This window comes from Euprymna scolopes, chromosome 2, assembly GCF_053919585.1.
Source record: "Euprymna scolopes isolate OS-2025 chromosome 2, ASM5391958v1, whole genome shotgun sequence".
Lineage (NCBI taxonomy): Eukaryota > Metazoa > Mollusca > Cephalopoda > Sepiida > Sepiolidae > Euprymna > Euprymna scolopes.
The window spans coordinates 55,045,090-55,070,555 of record NC_136483.1 but is presented as its reverse complement, the minus strand read 5'-3'; the positions used below and the strand labels follow the sequence as shown (position 1 = coordinate 55,070,555).

Sequence of the window (25,466 nt, the reverse complement as noted above, 5' to 3'; positions counted from 1 at the left end):
TAATATGAATAATCAATTTTCATTTAAAAAATCAGAAACGTAATCAAATTAAAAGTATTTGAAATAGTTGTCTGAGTTAGAGGTGGATAGTGGGAAAAAAACGTTACAATTCCTGATTCTGATAAAAAAAAATTGTTTAAAGTTGAATTTTTATATGAAAATTTCTACCTCATTTTGTTTACATATTTTCAAGGGTGGGATGGTGACTATTTGCCAACTCTATTGCTATGGATTTTATTTAAAAAAAGAAGTATACTACAATTAAAAAGAAGTATATTACTTAACATTTAGTAGAAGTAGAATTTTGCAAGGGCATCTTATCTCCTTTTGTTATTTAGACATGCACTTGATCTTGTACTTTCTCAAATTTATAAAATGCTAATAAGTATTGTAAAGAAATATTTGAAAAAAGAATTCAACATTTTTTTTTTATTCTTGTTCACCCTGAACAAGGCATGTTACCACTTGAACATAAGAGGATACTATTTGGAACCATGTTTACAGGGAACTATGTAAGACGATGAACGAGGAATACCAGTGCAATGAGTTCATCAGAGCACATTCCATTAAAATACTTGTAAAACTGGCACAGGGATGCAACATTGTAGTGATGGGACAGGGGTTGGAACTTAGTTAACAGTGCAGGACCTATTAAAGCGGAGATTTTTTTTTTGGACTCTGTCCAAGAGGAAGAGACTAGTGAATGCTCAGCTGAGGAGTTTGAAGGAAGAGCTCTCAGGTAGAGTGTTATTAGTCATGACTATCGGTGGTTGAGAAGGCTTCTTGTAATTGTTAGAAGAATGAAGCTTAGTCTTAGTAGCATTAAATGTTACTATCCATTTACAGCCCCATAACACTTTGGATTGGAGGTCGTTTTCTAAAGATTCTGCAATTTTCCATCATGCTTATTAGAGAGTATTATTTGTATCCTCGGCACATATTGGGCGGGGTCGTTTATGAATATCAGGAATGATAAAGGTCCAAGGACCGATCCCCCCCCCCCCGAGGCACTCATGCATTATGCTCTTTAGGTGTACATCCATCAAGGACAAACTGGATTTTTCTCTTGTCTAAGAAGGGTCTAATTAGCATTCATCCACTAATACTGTATGATTTAACTTTCATTAGGAGTAATTCATACCAAATTTTTTATTTCACAAATAACCATTAAGATGTAAATTTGAAACAAAAAATGTTAAATAATCTGCATTTTGTTTCTTATTGGATTGTTTGTTATTATTTTTACTGAATAGAAGCAAATAAATAAGAATGCTTCAATATTTTCAGATTGGAACAAGCTTTGCAACAAAATGAAATCATGGACGTCTTCTTCAATGACTGGACAAATCTTGGTGAAAATGTTGAGATAACAGTCAATCAAGCAGTTAGTCAACTCAAAGTATGAAAAATTTTTGTTCATACAATTTTTGGACCAACTTTATTTTTAACACTAAATTATGTAAACAGATAAAAGGAACAGGTTTAGCATGACACCGTATCTGACATCGTTCAAAGACAATGTCTTATAAAACAAAAGCAAAACACATATTTGTAAATTCACTTGGTTTCAGAAAAATATTTTTTATATTAATTAGTTTAGGAGTGAATCCTGTACATATGATACACTAGTGTTGAGGTGATTAATCAGAATAGGAAAACCCTGAATTTTGGGAGGTACCAGAATCGGAAAATTTTGTACCTATTTTCTGATGCCAAAAACAATTTTTTATGTGTTTTTTTTTTTTTTTAAATTTAATTTTTCATTGCCGATACTAATGAAAAAATGATGAATATTTTAAACTACCAGTAAAACTAAAATCTATATATTCCAGCATGAATGTATTTTTTATGTTTGTAAAAATATAAGCACAGACTACAAGGGCTTTTATGGTAATCCGAAAAATAAAACAATAAAAAATAATTCTATAGCTAATTTATTTAGAGGTTTTAAAAGAATCAGAATTGGATTCAATAATTGCATCAGAATCAGAAATTGTATTAGAATTGGGGGAAAATAGTGGAATCATCCCATCACTAATATACACGTACCTAACTTGATAGATTTTAAAACGGTCAATCTTTTAATGCAATGAGAATTTGTTCAGAATTCTAAAATAAGAAAATATTTCCTATTCAACAGTTTAAATTTTTTCAAATTTCAAAGGGTCTGTAGAATAAAGAAGACATGAAATCTTATTCTAACATTTAATAACAACTTTATTGGTTACCTTTGTTAGTAAGAATAAGGAAATGGGGTAGTTATGGGAAGAGTTTGTGTGTAGAGACATTCAGGATTATACAAGCCTGTTGAAAGAGAGAAGAGTTTATGTATGTTTGTGTCTACAGTAGCAGTGAAAACGTGTGTCATGAATGATTAGAGATAGTCCTGCAGCATGAGAAAGAAAGTCTCTGTGTGTACTGCATTGAAGTCTGTGTGCGCAGGTAGCCATGTTGGCTTGTTTGTATCAACATCTTAGTTGAACACCGAGCCTGAAAGCCAGGTGAGTTTTGTTGAATTCCAAGAGAGAAGTTGGGGGAGGGAAGGACAGGTCCGTTCCATGTGAAGTTGTTGTCTGTCCAAGATCTAGGAAGAAAGAGAAAGAGTGTGCTGCCGGTTTAATTTTTTATAATCTTGGTCATGTGACTGAGAGCTGGCTTCTGATTGGACAAGCCAGGAAGGAAGTGTTTTCAAAATCTCCAGCTGTGAGAATTCGCTTCTACTTATGTTTGTTGCAATTTCGTCTGCCACAGGTCATTAAGTAATTCATTATCTTTCAATTATTAATAAAAGATTAAAATCTCTGACTTGTTTACAAAAAAAAAAAAAACAAATGAATTGTTGCGGAATGAGTTTATTATATCATCAAATTTCAAATTTAAAAACACATATTTTTAAATTCACTTGGTTTCAGAATAATATTTTTGATATTAAAAAATCCAAAAAAATATGTATTTATTTCTTTAAAAATATTTATTTATATTGCTTATAAAACATATACTATTATTTCATGATAACAAAGCTAATTTAGTATGAATATACATATTCTAACAAAATACTCTTTTTTTTGCACAAAATTATTAAAAACAAAACTGCAAAAAAAAAAAATATGCAGAATTACAAGAATTCTTTTTCATTTAGAAAAATGGCTGTTTTTTTTTGGCTTGTTTTTCTAAGATAATTAAAAAATAATTAATGTGATCCAATTAGTACTTCCTCATTTTTTAATGATTTTCAACCCAAACAAAACATATTGCCATTTGGAACGTCATGGGTTACCATTTAGGATCATGTCTAACAGAGGACTGTGGGGAGTTGAGCAGTGAGGTGTTTGTGCACGTTACATTTAAACTTCTGCAGGTTAGTACACTCAGGGAATCAGGAAACGGGGAGGGAACTCCAAAGTCTAGCAATTCAAGGGAAGAAACTTACAGAGTAGAAGGCTTTCTAGCATCTAGGGATTTCAACAATGAAGGGTGGGATTTTGCTGCTTGTCAGGTTAGTTTGGGAGTATGTACATTGAGGGGACACAAGTGCTATGAGTTAATCAAAGCATATTTCATTAAAGTACTTGTAAAACAAGCACAGGGATGCAACATTTTGGCGATGACACAGAGGTCGGAGCTTGGCCGATAGTGTCCGACCTATTAGATTTGGGACTCTTTTCTGAACCTTGTCTAAGAGAGGGAAGCTAGTTGTAGATGCACTAGCCAAGATGTGGCAACAATACCATGAAGAAATGGAACGTGTAATTTTTTTGCTGAGCTATTTTTGATAAATTTGAATTTCTTTTCTTGCTGCTTCATCAGAATGTTAATTAATGAAAAGAAAGAAGACATTTCTAAGCAACAATAAGTATTTGTATTTTCAATCCACAAACATAATTAGTAAATTCATTTATCTATTATTGACACTAGATAAAAAACGTATAATTTTTGTGCTTTTGATTATTTAGTTAGAGAATTTACAAGTATATATTCTTGTAAGAAGTATACACATATATATGTAAGTGGTACACATAAATGATTTTGAATTTTCTACTGGAAAAATAATGTTATTCTGAGATCAAATGATTTTGAAAATATTTTCTTTGTTTATGTTTGAAAACGAATTCTTTTGAACTGCTAGTATAATTGAGGTGCTGAATCTATACTTGATCCTTACATTTTATGTCAGTGACACGTTTCATGTTCCATATTGTTCAGTGATAAAATTGAACAAAAGGAAATGAAATGCAAAAATACATAAAAGATGCTTATGTAGGTTCTGTGATGTTATGCTTGAAATCGAAAGAAAGATCAAATAAGGAAGAAAATCTTGTTTTTAATTTAGGAAAGAGATTTAATATTTATTTCTTGTGTTGTCATCATAATCATCATCATTGTAATCATTGTGATTTCAGTTTATAGATATTTTCACTGCTTTAATAAAAGTGACACTAAATAAAGACATAAGTGAAAAATCCAAATCATAGTTCATAATTATTTCATAGAAATAAATGGTGAATATCTGGAAAAAAACTATTACCAAGAGAAATATCCGATTGAAAATAGTATGTAATCGATGAAATTGATTGGAATTTAAAATTTTGTTTTTGAAGAACACAGACAGAAAACTTTCATAATTGGCTGGCTATTCAGAATGAAATATTGATTTTGTAGGACATGAGCTTCCTATGTCTAACTTTGAGAAATAGACTGGTTTAATTTTATATACTATATATATGTATAAATATAAATAGAAGTAAAAACATAAATATCTTTATATTAAATCCCATCAAAATAATAAAAAGCTAAATATACAAGATAAAGCAATTAACAAACAAGAAAATTGATGGTAAAAATTAAAAAAAAACGTGAATGAATTAGAATATTTATTAATCTATTAAATATTAAAACAAGAAATCAAAATAATCCTTAACCACTGGATTTACAAAAATAAACTTTTTTCATCAAAGAGTAAACATCAGAAAAAATGTATTACTGGTTAGCATAAATTTGAAAAAATATTAAAAAAATTTTTTTTGTGATTTAAAATATATTGGATATATTTGTACATAAAAATGTTTATTGTGAATTAAATTATGTATATGACTAACTTAGATAATGTTTTTCTTTTAGGAATATCAGTCTTTTTGTGATTTGAAGTTCAGCAAAGATAAAGTTATCAGTTGTATACAATGGCATCCAACAATCAAAGGCAGGTATAATTATTTCCACGATTTTCATAACAAATGAAGGTAACTTTTGTTTATATTGTTAATATGACATTAGCGATGGCAATGATCTTAATGCTGGTAACACTCATATTGGTAAAGATGAATTTGATATGTGAATTAATAGATGTAAAAAAGATATTTTTAATAGTTTTAATATTATTTTTTAATTATTTTTAATAATAATAATAATAATAATAATAATAATAATAATGAAGCTTTTTATGGTTTTATTTAAGCTTTTGTGTCTAATAGTGTGTTTACCACCTCTCGTTAGCTTTTTATAGTTTTATGCAAGTTTAATAATTTACACACCTAAAATGCACTTTTATCCCTATGTTAGTTGTAATCAATATTGGAATTGGATGGTTCATCATCCTTCCTTAAATCTATTCCACTTGGAAACTACCCTTCATAAACTTGACAAAACATTTATTTTTTCAGTCACTAAAACTCAGATTATCCCATTTTCATCAAATTTTCACAATTTATGGTTCTTGTCCAAATTCTTCCCTATATTAAAAAACAAAACTGAAGAAAAATGTGCATGATGTATGTAGCTGTGACGAAATAAAAGTATTATATTCCAAAAGTCATGTAAATTGATCAAATAGTTTTATTTTTAAATGTCAAAATAAAATTTTATGAGTAACCAAACAGTGGCTGTCTTGTCCACCATTTTGAAAACAATTAAAAAAAACAAAACCAAAGCCAAAAGGAGGTAATCCAATAAGTAAACTTATAAGATCTATGTTGTACACCTGTGTATGCCTATGAATTTCAATTAATCGTTCAAAAATGAGTTCTTATTTTAAAATAAAACTACTTGATCAATTTACGTGATTTTTGGAATATAATATTTTCGTTTCGTCACGGCTACATACATCATACAGATTTTTCTTTATTTTTGTTTTCTAATATCGGGAAAATTCTAGGTAAGAACCAAAGTTATTCATAAAATGTACATTTTATAAATGTAATGTAATGAAGACATGCAACTAAAAAGACCTTTTATCAAAGCTTTATTCAATTGAATTTTACGACAAATGCAAGTGGCCAGGAATGCATGTTAATAAAATAAAAAAGTATTCAAATAAGAAAATAAAGAAAAAGCAAATAGCAAGATCACGTGAGAGGAGATATGCAAATAAAGAGAAAAGCACTTTGATAAGAAAGTTATTATAAGAAAACTATAACAATAAGGCATACAAATGTCCAAATTAAATTTACAGATTTTGAAAAGAGTTGCAGTTCGACAAAAATTTAACTTTGGACTAAATTAAAAAAAATTTTTTTTATCACACTTTCACCCCAAACGAGGCATGTTGCCACTTTGATGTAGGGGGCTACTATCAGGGACCTAAGTTGCAGAGATACTATGTAAGGAGTTTAGTAGCAAGATGTCTGTTCACATTACACTTGAACGTCTGCATGTCAGTACAGTTGGGGAAACAGGAAACCAAAAGAGAATTCCAAAGTCCTGCAGTTCTGGGGAAGAAGCTATTAGAGTAAAAGGCTTTCTTACATCTAGGGATCTCAACTGTGTAGGGGTGGGACTTTGCTGCTTGTCAGGTTTGTCAGAGATATTTTCGTCGAGGGGGTACAAGGGCTTGTAGTTCGTCAGAGCATCCACCATTAAAATACTTGTAAAACAGGCAGAGGGATGCAACATTTCGTCGGTGGGACAGGGCTAAAGTTTAGATGACAGTTCGGGACCTATTAGATTGGCGACTCTCTTTTAAACCATGTCTAGGAGCGAGAGACTAGTAGCAGATGCACCAGCCCAAATGTGACAGCAGTACTCCATACATGGGTGAATGGTGGCTTTGTAGAGGTACAGGATACTTTCAGGCGTAAATAACTTTCTAGCACAATAGAGAGAGCCCACCTTCTTTGCAGCAGTCTTAGCAATAATCTCGATGTATCTATTCCAAATCATGTTTCCTGTGAATGTTAAGCCAAGGAGCTTGAACGAAGTGCTCTCAGGTAAAGTATCTCTAGCCATAGCTATCGGTGGTTGGTAAGGTTTTATGTAATACATTAAGGAAAAAAGGAGCTTTGTCTTGGCAGCGTTGAACGTTACCAACCATTTTTGACCCGATTCCACTACAGACTGAAGGTTTTCCTCTAGAGTTTCAGCCATTAACTTAGATATATGCTCATTAGTTTTCCCCACATGCCTGCTATAGAGCGTGGTGTCGTCGGCAAATTTACCCATCTCAGAGACAATTTTATCAGGTAAGTCATTTATGAATATCAGAAATAACAAAGGTCCCAAATAATATTTTAAGAGGACAACAAATAAAACTAAGAAAGTTTCCAATGTGTTGCCGAGTCTAGTCACACTTTGGACAACTGTCAAGTTTAGGCAAATTGTGGCTGGCGCTTTCAGAGGTAAGTAATGCTGTCTTTAATTTAAACCACTACTGTTACCAGCATCAATGGCTTTGAATGTAAGTTTATCTGTGTTAAGTTATGCAAATTGTTTTTTTTGTTTTTTTTAATTTACAATGAATCAAACTGATTTTGAAATATGTTCTATTCGCAGGAATTGTTGCCTTTTCAGTGGCAGAGAATATGTCATTTGATGAAAGAATTGATAACAGCTATCGACTTTTGCTTTCTCCTTCACTTATCTTGATCTGGTCTTTTACTGATCCTATACAACCACAGGTAAAACTAATTGTACTCATGGAAACTCCGCTTTAAAAAAATAATAATAATGATAATAATAATAAAATAAACTTGATGATTTTTTTTAATGGCAATCGCTCCCAACAAAGCCTGAAGCCACTTGATGTAAGGAGCTAAAAAAATACTGCTACAAGGAAGGTCAAAAACTTGCCAATGATAAATGTTAGATGGAAGAGATTCTAACCCAGAAAACAGCAATTTTTCCCTCTTTGTCAAAAACATTGTTCATGGAATGTGAGGACTAAATAACAAAATAAGGAAAGCAAAAGTTATAAGGCCGTTGAAAGTAAACCCTAATAAACTCTTCCATCTCATCATTTTATTTCCCTTTATCAGGAATCATTTTATGGCAGTCTGCAATATCAATCTCCATGTTGAACTGAAAATTGATTTATTACAAACTTCACCATTGAAGATCCTTGTTGATTGTTTGCATTCAAGTTTCTTGGGTTGCCCAATGTTCTGTTGGCCTTTCATGTTGAGGTATCTGCATTTTCTTATTAATGTGGCCAAACTAACATAACTGACTGATCATTAGCTTTGGTGTATTCAGCCTTGCCAACAAGGTATCAGAGCAGATATGTAATGTCTGATTTGACCCAACATTGCATATCCACCTGATCGTTGTGCTTTCATTATGCTGAAGACAGTCAAATAAAGCCTGGGTGGAGGTGATCACTCACCTCCATACACCATCATACCCTTAACATGGCTGTTATATTCTCTTCTCCTGGTAATGAGAGGGATGACTTGTGATGGCAACTATTCAAGAAACTTACCTCATTCTGATTTTACCCTAATGATAAACTTGCAAGCATCTTATGCGCTTAACATATCTCCAAGATAAAAAAAAAAGGAGTTTGCTACTTTGATAAGTTCACCTTGGTGCAAGATTAGAAGTCAAGTGCGCATGTTTGCTTCAGACAACTTCTTTTTTTTTTTTACAAGGGAATAACCACTTATCAAGGTCTGAGACCACTCGACAATAGGGGTTAATGAGTATAAGGTGGTCAGTGAGACAACACTGAAATTATTGATAGTGGTGGAAATTGGGTAGAATTCGATTATTTGAGGAGGCAGCTTAACAAGAATTTGTTTACATGAAACTTGACATCGAAATCTGTTGGAAAGCAGACTCGTGGTACAAAGTTCCACAGGAAAGCACTTATAAGAAAGAGACTTTGTTCATGGAATCTGTGTTTAGATTTAGGCACAGATAGAGATTGAAGAAAATTATTGACAATGGTTGTAGCTAGACGAGTGTTTGTTGTGAATGTTTTGTAGGGGTGTGCCATAGATTGGGGCTCAATCGAGCACTTGCCATGAAAATAATGGTAGATCAGAGATAGACTCACAATGTCTCTTCTGTGAGAAAGAGGTTGCAAGGATGAAAAAAGGATATTATCTATTAGGTTTTGAAGCCGGTTTTGAACTCTATCAAGGCAGGAAAGGATGCCCCAAGCAGTTCCTGCCGAGATGTGGCTGCAGTATTCCATTTCTACACTTATAGTTGCAGTCTGGTGCCAGCTTTCTGTACAAGCCACTACATCTTTAGTGGACCAATAATATATGCATAGATTGCATTGTATTATATTCCACCCCTTTCTTGCACACAACACATGAATATTGACCAGAATCTTTCAACCATTGTTCTTCTAGCTCACTAATCATCACTTTTATCTGTGATAATCTCACAATCCTTTAGCTTTCACTCCAGATGCATGCATTTATATAAATGAAAGAGAACTTTTAATTAGTCATACCCTACCTATAATTAAGAGTTTTTTTTTCTTTTTAAAACAATTTGAAATGTTAATAAAATATGTAAATTATTCTATTTTCTTTATTTTGATTTCTTTAATTTTAGCTTCTATTGCAAGCACCTGAAGACATTTACTGTTTCCAGTTTAACCCGTCCGATACAAACATTGTTGCAGGAGGATGCATCAATGGTCAAATTGTTCTATGGGACATCTCTCAATATGCCAACCGACTTAAGCTGCCCAAAACGGCTCAAAAGAAAAACAATGTGTATTTGGTTTGTAAAAATCTTTTTATATTGAATAAAGCATAAAAATAAATATTTTACAAGCAAATGACTGGTATTTTACCAATTATAATTATAGTTAAAGCATAATTATGGTCATCTCTTTCTCTATCATATATATATATATATATATATATATATATATATATATATATATATATATATATATTAATGAAAACAAAGGGATGTAGTGTTTACCTGATATACACAATGGCAAACCTCAAACTAATATAAATAACAGTATTTATATATAGAAAATGTAATCCCAACCGAATTAAAAAGCTCAATACACAATAGAGAGTAGAGCTTATTATAAGAGAAAGAAAATCAAAACTGTAAGTTGAACTTTACAATCAAAATTTATTGTTCAACTGAATACTCCAAAAAACAATTTACATTTTTGGAAACTCTGCAGAATAAGGACTTTGTAAATTGTTTTTTGGAGTATTCAGTCGAACAATAAATTTTGATTGTAAAGTTCAACTTACAGTTTTAATTTTCTTTATATATATATATATATATATATATATATATATATATATATATATATATATATATATATATATATCTTTCTGTGGAAATATGTTTTTTCGATTATACTTCACTTTCTATGGAAATATGTTTTTTAAATTCTACTTCACCTTTTATATATACCAATTCTTAATCTTTGAAATTTAATGTAATTACAGATCATATAACAAATAAATGGCAAAAGTCTACATTCCAAATTTCATCTTACAATTTATTCCTTTAAGTACGTTAACATTCGCAATTCTTGACAGCACCTGTTTTGTAGCACCTATCAATCCATTAAAAGAAAATAAAACGTATACAGTCATGATTACAAAATCCAAAAATTGGGAGAGAAGCTGCAATTACCTTTTATTTTTTCTTTGGCATAAGAAAAGAAGTAAAAGGTAATTGCGACTTCTCTCCCAATTTTCAGATTTTGTAATCCTGCCCATATGCATTTTATTTTCTTTTAATAGATTGATAGGTTTATTTCTTCTGAGGAGGGCAAAATAGATTCATTGATTGATATAATAATTAAATGAATGATTTTGCGCTACAAAACAGGTGCTGTCAAGAACCGTGAATGCCTTAAAGGACTAAATTGTGTAATGGTCAACATCATGGAATTCGGAATATAGACTTTTGTCATTTATTTCTTATATATACATATATATATAAACTAGCTATCTCGACCCTGTGTTGCCGAAAAATCTTTTGGTTAACCCCTCTGAAATCTTCAAAGTAAGGTCCAAGTGTAGTATAATAACTTTTGATTTATAAACAGAAGTATTAGTTATATACATGCTATCAGTTTTCTTACTTGGAATAAATATTCTCAGGAAAAAATGGAAACAGAATAAAATATATTCGTACCAATGACATAAGTGAAGAAGAAAATAAAATGATTAGCTTATCTGAATCAAGTATTGATATATCAAACAGATTGCTATTTGGGTCTGACTTTTAAAAGTCAATCAACTTTATTTTATAGAGAGGATAATGTATGATAACAGCTTTAACATTTTATTGCAGTCTGGTAGTATCACTAATCATTGATAGCCATTGAAAAAATAAATGTAAGGATCTAATTAATACATTTTTGATGATAGGGTATCCTGTAAAAAAGTGCTAGAATAAGACAAATTCATTACTTATTATTGTTATAAATGACAACGCCAGACCTAACTCGAGTCTCAGAACAAGTAAGGTAACCACTTTTTTCAACTAGGTAACACTGTCACATCCTCCATACTCACCTGATTTGTAACCTTCAGACCTATCATTTTGGTTAAATTAAAGAAACAGAGATTTGCCATTGAAAGAAATGGTCATTATTCCAAGAAATAAAGATGCGAACCTGTGATTCATAGTTATGTTTTATGCATGACATATTTTTTCTGTATTTTTCTATAGATTAATATAATAGAGACAGTTTTTCCCTTATAAATTTTGATATCAGAAGAAAAGAAAACACTTTCTATGTATAACTTAGAGTCACTAAAGCATGTTCTTAGCCAACAGTGTATGCATTTTGTCCTTGTTTAATAATATATTTTATCCTTTTTGACTCGCTCTCTCAAATACTTAATCCCACATAAGGAGTAGCAAATAGTTTCACCCTGATGAAATTAGGTCCTTTAACGGAAACTGGGTGTTTTTATCTATTGCTATAAATACCCACATGTCACTGAAAATTAATCACCTTCTTAAATACAGCCATTTACTACATACTGTGTTAGCCTAAAAACTTAAATTGCTTGCTTGCCTTGTGGGAATAACGAAATAGACTGTCATCAGCAGTTCGACATAAACATTTACATTAGAAACAATTACTCTTCAGAATAGGAATTTTGTTTTTCTTACATGAAAAAATAGAAAACATTTGCAATTCTGAATACACACAAACAAACAAACAAACAAACAAATTTATTATTACATGTGTTCCTAATTCAATTTAATTTTTAGAATGTAAAACCATAATTAAAAAAAATCAATTAGCTCCAATTCTAACCATATCGTTGACGATATCATTTTTGTGTGATTTTTACAAAACTGTTTCAGAAAATTCTTTATTACGTTTACCCCATTCTAGAATTGCAATTATATCTATATGAATTTTTTTTATAAGTCAAAACTTGAGAAATAAGGGAACAAAATCTATTTTTCTTTTTTTTAATGGATGGATACAAATTGTACACTATGACTTGATTGCTGACACATGAAGTTTTAACAACGTAAAGATTAATGGCGAACATATGTTCGTTTTTGTATTTTAAACCTGGTAAGCATTAGTCGGAAGTGATTTTTCCAAGGCATTCATTGTAAATCATAAACATCAACTGATGTAAGCATAAATAAACGGATAATAATAAATGGATCTTAATTTTTAATAATTTTTCTATCAAAAATTATTTATTTTTGAGATTTTATTTTAACATTAAACGGATTACCATATATATTAGTGAGAAATTTTTTAAATTTCTTTCACAAAAAAATAAATTTGAATTCATTACATTTTTTACGAATTTGTGGTAAACGACAAAATGCTTTTTTGCTTAATTTAGCTTTCTAAAATATTAACATCTCACTTATAATATGTTTGCAATTTGTAGTATTAATTTCATGAAAACTGCATTTTTCATTAAATATAAATTCATCGAAATGTGAATAAATATCAAAAACATCATGAAATTCTGATTATTAATTGATTATTACGATTTTTATCAACAACACACGTACATATGCACCTTAAAATAGTTACACCGTAGAAATGTTGTTTTAAGGTGTCCATAATGTAAACACGATATTAGTTTCACAATTTAATTATTTTTATATGCAGAAACAATTTATAAGGATCAGTGAATTCAATCAAATTAATAATTACCTCAGTCTAGAATTCTCAACCAAGGAAAGATTAGAAATAATGAAAAACAAACAGTTTCAGCATTAAAAAATACTTATTTCCAAGAGAAAATTACCTCCGTTTAGAAGGAATTCTCAAATAAGTAAAGGCTAGAGATAATGAAAAATACTTTCAGCATTTAAAAATACTTTATTCCAGACATATTTATAGTTAACTTAGTCTAGGAGGAATTCTTAATGAAAGATTGGAGATAACGAGAACTGTAGTTTCTGTATTTTAAAATACTGTCTATAAGATTTACTCTTTCTGTATTTTTTTGAAACTGGAGAAAAGTTTTTTTTTTTGTTCTTTTAATGGAAAACTTGGGGACTAATAGTTTCATTTTTCGTCATTTATAAGGAAAAGTAATACGAGACGAAAATAGGAATTATATTTTTTGACCAACGCACTAAAATAATGCACATAAATTATAATTATTCTTCCAGTTCACTTGTACATATAAAATAAAAAATGTTTCTATTGCATGCTCCATTTTTTAATATAATTTCCTCAGTCTAGAAGGATCTCTCATTCACAGAAAAACTCCAGAACTAATGGTTTCAAAATTTTCCAATAATTCTTCATAAACATTTAATTGTTCTTTTGTGGTTATGATGGTACAGGAAATTTTCATTTTCACACCAAAAAATTTGATACTGATATATTATCAGCTCGTTTTTAACTGTTTCTAATGTACATGGCAGTATTGTCCGATTTTTTTTTTTACTTTAACTTAAAAAAAAATACTTTTACATTCTTAATTTACCTACTGCTTCTGCTTCATAAAACAAAAGAATTAAAATTTCACTAATTTACGAAACTCAGATAGGAAATAAATTTCTTTGCTACTGCTCTGAAATAACATGCATACATTATATTAAACATTTTCAGTTCACATATATATGCAAACCCAAAACAAGGTTTCAGGTGAATTTCCCATTGGGAAGAGAGAGTGTGCACATTTGTGCAAACAAAAAAACGTAGTAATTCAATTAGTTTATATCCCCTGGAGTAATGTCTGCTGCTGCTGCTGCTGCTGCTGCTGCTGCTAATAATAATAATAATAATAATAATAATAATAATAATAATAATTATTATTATTATTATTAATGTTGTTGTTGCTATGTTTTTATTTATGTTAAAAAATATTAACAGTTTTATTTATTTTATCGGTACTTATGCAGAATACAAACCAGTTTTATTTTTTTAACTATTCAGTACTTTCATCTTACGATTTCTCATAAATATCTAACAGTTAAATAAAAACATAACATAAACAATAAATTTATCTCGAAGTGCTCATGCTTGGGTACGACAACAGTTCTTGCACTACCACAAAAAGTACAAATAAAATTATTTTAAAGGTACTTTTGCAAAAACAAACCAGGGCTTTTAAAAATAGTCTGTACTTTCACTTAACAATTTAATAAAAACATATCGTAAACATGTAACAATTTAATAAAAATATACTGTAAACATTGAATTTATCCCAAGGTGTTCACTACAGGGTATGACCACAGCATATTTTTTTTTGCACCAAGACAAAGTGCCTCCCAAATAAAAAAACTATTTTATTTAAAAGAATTTTATTTTTATTTATGTTATAAAATTAACAGTTTTATTTTTTTAAAGGTACTTATGCAGAATATGAACCATGATTTTTTTTTTCAACTATTTTGTACTTTCATCTAACAATTCAATAAACACATACCGTAAACATCTCGGTTCATATTCTGTATATTTAAATAAATAAAACTGTTAATGTTTTTTTTTTTAAATATAAATGAAAGAAAAAAAAATTCAGTTATATTGACTTGTGTGATGGTTTCGTATTTCGTTTTTGCTTTCAGTCAGTTTCTTTAATCTGAACTCCATTTTGTTTCTGTAGCTGAAAAGTGTCATTACTATAACCTTCATGCGTAATATAATTTTCTGAGAGAGTTTTAGTTTCCCAATTTTATATATTAAATTCTAAGGTGAGACTACAGAATAGTTAACAACCCCATCCTCCATGTTAAGAACGGTGTTCTAAATAACATTATTATTTCACCACAGGTAGTCAATGTAAGAAAATTTATTAAGCCATTCTTAACATGGGCAATTTCACCTAACAATTGTCAAACCACAAAAGTAGTCGGGAGTTATTCCATTATACATCATTATCATCATTATTATTATTAATTAATTTTAATATTAGTCCTCGCATGAAAGAGCAGGACACAAAATGTTTTAAATAATAATAATAATAATAGAATAACAATAACAAAGACTTTCGCTGGCGAGGACTACTATTGACCGTAACCAGTTATACAGTCCTTTTGAAATTTTCATCTCTATTTTTCTCGTTATGTATTGAATATTTGTTAATGAAACCTATACGAAATATGTTCCTTATTAAATTTTAAGATTTTCTATTCTGAAAGAAGTTTAAAAAAATTTAATCTAAAAAAAGTTATTTTAAAGTTTTTGTTAAAAAAAATTCAGATTTTCGCATTATTCAGACCTGTATTACAAAGAGGGAGTTGCAAAAAATGAGTTGTGGTGTGAGGAGAAATACAAACTGAAACAGAGAATATTCAGACCTGTAATAATACAAAGAGGAGGTTGCAAAAATGAGTTGTGGTGTGAGGAGATATACAAACTGAAATAGAGAGAAGGAGAGTTTTAAAATATAATCTTAAAAAGATAAGATACAAGTTAGAAAAGCATTTCATCGAAGGATTAAACAAAATGTTTTTACTATAGGCTTTAAAAATAAAGGTACAAGATTCAATTTGAAATTTATTTATCTTCAAAGTGTACTTTTATAAATTTTACAAAGTAAAGTATAAAAATTTAATTTAAATTGAATCAAAAAATTACCTTGGATTTATTTTATGCAATGTACATTTTGTTCCAATTTAAAAACATTATCTTTCATCTAGCAATTAATGATATAGATATAAAATTTTCAATGATTTTTTTTTAAAGCGCAACAGAATGTACATTACATAAAATAAGTCCAAGGTAATTTTTTGATTCAATTTAAATTAAATTTTTATACCTTACTTTGTAAAATTTATAAAAGTATACTTTGAAGATAAATAAATTTCAAATTGAATCTTGTACCTTTATTTTTAAAGCCTATAGCAAAAACATTTTGTTTAACAATTTTTATGCCTTCGATGAAATGCTTTTCTAACTTGTTATTTTTGCTAATAGAATGTTTTGATTTTCTACAATTTTTCTATTTTTGGTTTTTATTATTTTGATTTATTGCTGCCCCCATCTCCTGCCAAATGAGAGATTGGGCATAAGAATTCATTTCATTCATCTTTCATACTTTTCTCAATAACCATGGCTTTGATTTTATTTTTTTGAAATTTTTATTATTATTATTGATATTGTTATTAATTATTATTATTATTATTATTATTATTATTATTATTATTATTATTATTCTATTATTACTATTTTTATTATTTTTACTATTGTCAGTATTATTGTTACAATTATTCTAATGATTATTATTTGTCTTACTGTTGTTATTATTATTGCTGTTTCATTTATTACCATTATCTCTAATATTTTATTTATTTTCTTAGTTAATATATTTATTTTATTGCTATGGTTAGTTCTATTAGTATAATTATGAGTATTATTTGTATTATATTTTTTCTAAGTATTACTAATATTATTAACATTATTATTATCAGTACTATTAGTGGTAATAGTAGCAATATTAAATTTCGTCTATAATCTGATTTCCCGGGAAATACCGGGATACAGGTAGGCTAGTTATACAATAAAACCAATTGCATTACTTTTTGACCTTGCCTTATAAAAGATGGAAAATGTCTATCCATCTGTTAATTACTTTTAGGTTATTATTAATTTACACTTTTATTCATCCCAGGCAAGGTATATTGCCACTGAAGTATAAGGGCCTACTGTTTTAGGGAAAAGTAATCAAGGTGAGTAGTTGGTTATATCACCTCAATAGCATGTTTGTTATAGCATCCATATACAGACTTTGCTCATCCTAAACAAAGTATATTACCACTGGAGCATATGCGCTACTATTATAAGGACAGGTCATCTAGGTGATGAGTTGCACAGCAAGATGTTTGTTCACATTACAATTAAATGTCTGCATGTTTGTATGGTTGGGGAACAGGAAAAGAGTCTCAAATGAAAGTGGTCCAAAACTCCCTCAGAGTGTTGGGAACTTTACAGTAAAGGGATAAAATTTTGCTATAAGTCAGGTAGATGGAGATGGTATTCACATTGAGTTAGGTACAATGCAGTGAATTCAGTAAATACTAAACAGAAATTTCAAATTTCCAATGCAGGCTGTCCTCAGAGGCGCTTATTTAATTTCTTTTTTTGTTTTTTTATAAGAGGTCTCCTTGAAGCAGGTTCCCTTCAACATATATGCACACAAACTTGACATATTTTTTTTATTTTTGCTGTTAATAAGATTGAAAACACAAATATTACACAAAATTAAATATGTACTCATCTGTTATATTTAGCTCTTTCCGAAAATCAAATATATGCTTATCCAAAATTTTCCTTCTTAGTATTAACCTTTTTCTTAACTCCAGATACAATCTGACATATAGTTAGGTTGGTGTCAGCAAGACTGGCTTTTCAACGCTAAGTTTTTCATGTCTCATTACTCTTGCTGTGTGAAAATCCTTTAGTATTTTTATGTACAAAAAAAAAAAAAAAAAAATGAATGCTAAGTTGTTGACTTAAAAGGTAACTACATTTTATTTCTCTACTTGAAACTAATATAGTTTCAAGTAGAGAAATAAAATGTAGTTACCTTTTAAGTCAACAACTTAACATTCATTTTTTTTTTTTTTTTTGTACATAAAAATACTAAAGATTTATTGCATTTAACAAAAATCCTGTGATACTGTGCAAGTTGGTTGGTTATCTTTTTCATAGTATATCAACACTTTTCAGGTTATTTAATGCCAAATCCAGTCATTTTGGTTAAAGTGTTTATAGTTCAGGTTCTTTATATCTTCAAATATTTTTATGGTATTTGATTTGGTTGTTTTGTTTTACTGCAAATCAGCATTTTTCAACAGTGTGCAGGGATGGAATAGGTTATCCTAATCAAGTAATAATATCAGAACATATGTTTAAAAGAAAAGTAATTTTTCTTCATTATTTAGTTTTGAAGGAAATTTTCTTTTCATTCTTCAAAATACTTGGATGTAAAGGTATGTTTGTTTCCTCATGTAATATTTAAAGAAATTACATATCAGGTTTTGAACATTTCATATTGTATGTGTTTTTTATGTTTCATATTATATTTTGTTTATATTTCTTAATGAAATTTATAAATTTCATATTGTAATATATAATAATAATATATAATATTGACACTGATTTAAACAAAGAAGAAAATCTCAATTCATCCATTGTTTTGTTTATTTTAGCCTGGATTTGAAGACGCTGCATATTTTGAAACCCCAATTGTTCGTTATACTGCCTTGTCCAGCATTGAAAGTAGTCATGTTGCATGCATTACAGATATATGCTGGGTTCCTGACCATATTGATGTAAGTTGCCATTCTAATTATATTTACAAAAGTTACTTCTTTTTTATAACTAGGAATGTCCTCACAACCATCAAATCCTTTCTTTCTGATAGGTCTATACAAGTGGTTGTTGATGGGCAGAAATCTAAAGCTCACAGTATTAACACTGACATACCTCAGGGATCCATCCTTGGCTCAACTCTCTTCCTGATCTTCATCAACAACCTCACAAATCACATCCTTCGTTCATTCGTCAACATCTATGCAGACAATATTACCATCTACTACCATTATACTTCCAAGGCTGATAAAGATCAGGATCTAGCATATTCTCTCTCCTCCGACCTGGTGTGTGTAGTATGATGAGGTAAAAAATGGTTAGTTATGTTTAATACATTCAGAACCAAACTTCTGTCTTTTCACCACCACTGTTCAAATGTCTGCTTTTGCCCCTGTAGAAATGAAAGGGCATTTGCCTCAATGAAGCATTAAATTTCTGGGACTGACCTTTACCCCTGACCTGAAATGGAAGCCCTTCATTAGATAGACTGCCAAAATCATTGGAAAGATGGTGGGATCGTTCTACCTCTCCATAAAGTACCTCACTCCTGATGCAACTCTAGAAAGTCAAATATGGCTAAGATGGAGTACTGTTGCCACATCTGGGGTAGAGCTCCAAAAAGCAGCATTTCCTGGCCAGAAAAAACAAAAGAATTGAATCATGAAATTATATTGTGTATGAATTTACAACCAATACTTGATAAACTATGTGAAAAAATATTTAAAACTCATGGACAGCCACATGTGGGATAGTTACAGATGGCAGCCATCAAAGGAAACAGAAGGAGACTGAATTGAATACATCGAAAGCAATAAACTCCCCTGAAGTTAACTATTTTCATAAGTTCTATCTTTTTTAATAACTAATAGTTTAGAGAATGATTATTATTATAAATGGCACTATTAAAGTTTTTTTTTTCATTTCAGTGGTAGGGTCACCAGTTTTTTAAGAATGGTGATGCTTCATCATTAGCCAATCATAACAAAGTTATGTCAAAGACCATAAATATACAAGATTGATATAGTATCTAGCAGAAGAATAAAGGGCAACAGACGATCATAAGAAAAGTGGAAGACAAGATTTGAAAGTTTAGAAATGGTTATTTTGAGGATATTTGTACTTGATATTTTGGAGAGCAAAACTGATATTCTTTCTTTTTGTTTTTGCATATTATTTTGAAGATTAACCGTTTTGGCGTTCCAACAGAAAATAAAGAGCAAATGTGCAATCAGTTGATCACCTGTGCAGTTGATAAGTATGTATTTCTTTTTGCTTTTTATTTTAATTTAGTCTTTGATAATAGTAATCCCCTTTAATCAAAGAGTTCTTTAAAATCTATGAAATAAAAGTATTTGATATTTATATAAATGAAGTATTGTTGTTATTTATAATATTTACAAATAGGCCTGACTGGTGTATTGTTTTTTTTTTTTTTTTTTTTTTTTTAACTCTTTTGCAGTGAAATAATGATTTGGGACATGCGTAGTCCTAAACTGCAGCCACGTGAAAGTGAAAAAGCGAGAAAATCAAGCCATAGCACCTCAGACAATACAGGCACCTACCAACATTTGGACTTAACTTGGAAACCAATGTTAAGGGTAAAAAAGCATTCCTTTTTTTGTCATGATCTTTCTTTATCAGATAATTGACAGGCTATTTCTTTTGTTTGGATTCTTTTGCATAAAATCTACAGCCTGAAAGATGCCAGAAGCTTTAATTGGTTAAGCAAGATCATGAGTGGAGAGAGGACATATTTGAGGCAGTTTTAGATTCAAGTAGCATTTGTTGTTGATCAGTGGAGTACAACCTGATAAACAACTGAGAAGAGAAACATTAATGGAAGATTCATAGCAGCCTATTCTGTGACTAATTAATTGGTGAGAGGATGAATTGATTGACATTGTTAGTCTTTCATGTGTCTGTGTTTTTTTGTTATCTTCTTGATCCATCTTCTAGGATTGTTATACTGTAACACAAAGTTCTAGAAAAAAACCATAAGAATCTTATAAAAAGTATCTCAAATAGTTTTCTTCTTTAGATTATTCTCCTCATCAATGTTTATATTTTTACTCTAAATTCAATGCTTGACTTCGACATTCACTGTAGTGTCAATCATGTGGTCTTGATCGTTGCTGTAACAAATAAAATCACAAGTCAAATTTAAAACGAGTAACAATATTTTATTTTGAAAGGCTTAAATTTACACTTGGTTGCTCTACTGAACAGCAAATCTGTAATCAGAATAAGTCACTTCCAACCAAACAATATTCCGTCCCTTCTTTTTCAGGTATAGTGTTCATTTATGCTCAATAACATTTTTCTCACATGTATATATGATTTTTGTTGATTATGTGTCATAATCTTTATTATGATGAATTGATATTTGACATGTATTGTAAAATTAATTAACATTCATACAAAATGTGACATCAACAATTGTATTGAGCATATCTTAACTCTTCTTCTTCTTTGCATTTCTTTGAAACATGTGGTTACATTACTGTTTCAAGTTGAACTTGTTTGGTAGTAGAGAGTAAAGAAAGGAGTACTATGCATCATCCTCCTCTCCACATTTGCAGATGGTTTGATCGGTTTTGTAGCCATAGCAACTTTTGATTGCTCCATTTCTTGTTGAGCATCCTCCATTGAATCCAAGATGTTTCTGAGTCAGAAGGGAGGGTTTGTGAAGGGAAGAATTCCTGTGTACGGAGAAAACGAGAACATCTTTAGCTCTGTGGTCAAACAGCTACAGTCTAGTTTCATCCCAAGATATTGTTAGGGGCTAGAAATGGCTGAAGTAAGCTTTTCTTTGACCAGTTATTAGGCCATTGGTTCACACCTATAAAGGAGATGGTGTTCATCAGCAGTATCCTTTTATTTATTTTTTTTTTATCTCTATTGACTAACAATTTCTCATCTCATATCTGTAGAAATAATGCTAGCATGTTCTAATAAATCATTACAATTAGATTACAGTAGAACCCTGGGATACAGCATTAAAAATTAGAAACAAAATACAGTACAGTATATAATACATATGTATATAATCAAATAACATTATAAATAACACCGTAATGTGGGGCAAATGCCATAACCAGGGACCGGAAAAACATTGTATTCCACATTGTAACCTGAAAATACAGTATCCTAGGGCCACCGTATCCTGGAGTTCTACTGTATTTTGACTGGCAATTTCTCATCTCATATCTGTAGAAGCAATATTAGCATGTTCTAATAAGCCATTATAATTAGATTATTTGGAAGGGAGTTAATTTCTGTCTGTTGTTTAATCTAGCAGCGATTGAAAGAGGAAACCTAAATCATACTTACACACATTAAATATTTGAAAGGTATTATGATATAATAAGCACATACAGAATCATAGTCTTGTCCTGACTTTCCATCCATATGAGCATTAGTTTGGTTTGGTTGTTTTGCTTTACAGCATATCAACTTGTTTTCTTGATTGATTATCTTATAGCATATCAACCCTTTCCTGGTTAATTAATGCTGAATCTAGTAATTTTTGAAAAAAACTTTTATGCTTCAAGTTACTTAAATCTTCTAGTCTTTTCTTTGATTGTTTTATAGAGGAAATTGTTGTTTGTTTTTCACTTTGCAGAACATGATTGAGTTTTGCAAAACGAAAGGAAAAAAAAACAATAACGTCAATATTTAGTGCATTTTGGGTCAGGAAGCCAATATCTTCAAACAGCCTGATCTGGTAGCACCAGGCATGTGAACAGGAAAGAAAATCATAATAGTGACTTGTGTCTGAATAATCATATGCAACAATTCATTTCCAAAAAATATCGTTTCAACATTAAATAACTCTAGATCAGGGGTTCTCAACCGGGGTCCACATGGACCCTAGGGGTCCATGGAATATTTCTGGGGGTCCACAAAATTATTATTAATACTTATTATCATTATCATCATAATTATTATAGTTGTTGTAGAATATTTTATTTGCATTAAATTAGTTTTCATTTAAAAATAAAGCTTAATTATATAATATTTTGTGGATTATTAAAACCTCAAAATTTATCTATATATATATATATAAAAGTGAAAGTGTCTGTGTGTGTCTGTGTGTCTTTGTGTCTGTGTACATTTCCCTACACAATAACTCTGTCGATTTTAAGCCTACAGATTCGACATTTGATATACAGGGTACTGAGATTTGAGAAAATCGATGTGATTGGTTTTCAGACAGAAATTTGGCGATTAAGGGGTCAAAATTCAACGATTTGACCTTTGAGAACTCTACCAAACTCCTCCTACAATTTTGGGTCTAAACACGTGAAATTTTAGATATAGATTCCTTTGACGTGGATTATCTGAGCCCTAAACAATAAATTTTAAGGAGTCATAATCGGGGTCAAAGTTAAAAAAAATTGACCGTTTTTTTTTTTTTTTTTTTTTTTTTTTTTTTACTCAGCATACACCTCAAAACACCCGGGCAACGCCGGGAACCCATGCTAGTATTACTGAAAAATAGAAGGTTGTCTTATGACCAATAGTTATGAAGGGGTCCATCAAGATAAAAAGAAGGGAAAAGGGGTCCATGATTAAAAAAAAGTTGAGAACCACTGCTCTAAATGGTTGATATGTTGTGAAACAAACAAACTAATGATTACTCTTTGTTCCTCACTTCACTAAAACATCTGACATTAATATCAACCACGTCTCGCAGGAGGGCATTCAATATTTTATGTATGTTATCATTTTCCACTTCTTAATAGTCATTACAAATTTTCCACGGATTGAACAGTATTTACTTTACAATCCTATAAACATTAATTGCTGTATGAATGAGTGTTTCAAATTCTCAGTTGCACTCATTCAATATTTCTTAGTGAAAAAAAATCAATATTCATTTGTTACATAAAGAAAATCATCTGAAAGATACCAGATGCCTCGATTGGTTAAGCTATGTCACATGATAGGAGAGTGAACATATTTGAAATAGAATTAATTAAAGTAGTTGGTGTCAAGTAGTGGTGGCGTAAATAAGCTTTTTGAAGCTCTGTCCTCATGTAACAACCAAGAAGAGAAATGTTAATGGAACACTTCTATGTGTCTATCTTGGGACTAATTTCTTTAGCCTTTTGGCTAGGAGCAATGTGAAGCATCTGTTCTGAGACTAAATTTCATTTTTTCTGTACTTGATCAGTGAGAGAAAAATCCTTTTGGACTAAGCTAATTTTAATTTTTGCCCATATCCAGAGTACCCAGATTTGGTGGGGATAGATGGGTTTTCCCCACATTAAAAATCTACCTTGGCTCTAACTTTGCCTTTGTGGTGAGGCAAGTAAATAGGGACCCGTGTCTTCTTCATGATCATGATGGTTGACATTGCAGGCTCTATTAGATTGGAGACTTTTTTTGGACCCTGTTTAAGAGGGAGAGACTTGTGGCAGATGCACCAGCCTAGATATGGCAATAATACTTTATACATGGGTAAATGGTGGGTTTGTAGAGACACGGGATACTGGCAGGTGATTGAGATAGTTTTGACTTGAGTAACAGTTGGTATTGTATAGTAGTGGCTAGTGATCCCCACCAAAGAAATTAGTTTAGTTTACAAGATAAATAAATTGGATATTTGGCATGTCCGTGTTTTTTTTTTTATCCCCCTTAAGTTATATTCCAACTACAAGGAATTAATTCCAAAATAGCTAAGCATATAAGCATGCACTGTGCTGCATATTTTGTTAACCACTAACAAACACGAAAATCAATCGGAAGGAGTGTTCAAACATGTTTTTTTTTCCTCACATACACACACCCACATGTACGCACACACATGCATGTATATACACATCCACGTACACACACACACACACATACACGCTCGTGCATGCAAACATGCACACATTGGTGACGACACTTCCTTTTAAGTGAAATCCAGACATGCGCAGTTAGAACGCTGACCTCGGTATAAAAGTCAACAACAATCGTCTTTCTTCCCTTTTGCCTTGGTTCGTCAACCAGACAAGTTTGCGTGCACAGCTTGTGGCCTGAAGACACTTCCACCTGCCCGACTGCTACCATGCACAAGCGGCTTTACTGAGGTCAACCTCTCTCTCTTTCTTTTTCTACATGCTAGACTGCCATTTCTCTTTCCTCTACTTTATTCCTCTTTTTCCACGCACGTAGTCGTCAACGACTGAACTGAACATGTGTTCCACCTAAACCATTTATTTTCAACAGAAAATAAACAACATGTTTATTTTATTCAGCAATTGAGTTTTTTTCCTTCCTTCCATTCATTTCATTATTTTCTTTTGTAGCGAGTTAGGATTATTATATCTTGGTCCGCAACAGGAGAAATAGTTAGAGCTGGCTTTCTGAGTGTGAGGACAGACTATTGGAGCTGGACATTTAAGGCAAGCAGATGGTTTTTCTGAGGGTTGCCGGGCAGTTAGGTTGGTGTACTTCTCCAGACAAGTTGGATCCATGCTGTAAGATAGTGCATATGAGCACATGGAAAAAT

At 30.7% G+C, this 25,466-nt stretch overlaps 1 protein-coding gene across 1 annotated transcript in view; it reads left to right on the top strand.

The window, feature by feature from the left end:
• The window catches only part of LOC145291448 (dynein axonemal intermediate chain 3-like), an 89,828-nt gene that overhangs the window by 36,839 nt on the left and 27,523 nt on the right, over positions 1-25,466 (top strand). Inside the window, exons 10-16 of the mRNA XM_080137308.1 lie at positions 1,288-1,399; positions 5,119-5,197; positions 7,762-7,886; positions 9,775-9,945; positions 18,805-18,927; positions 20,149-20,222; positions 20,427-20,565. Of these exons, the coding sequence (XP_079993434.1) occupies positions 1,288-1,399; positions 5,119-5,197; positions 7,762-7,886; positions 9,775-9,945; positions 18,805-18,927; positions 20,149-20,222; positions 20,427-20,565 (823 nt within the window). The remainder of the gene's footprint in view (positions 1-1,287; positions 1,400-5,118; positions 5,198-7,761; positions 7,887-9,774; positions 9,946-18,804; positions 18,928-20,148; positions 20,223-20,426; positions 20,566-25,466) is intronic.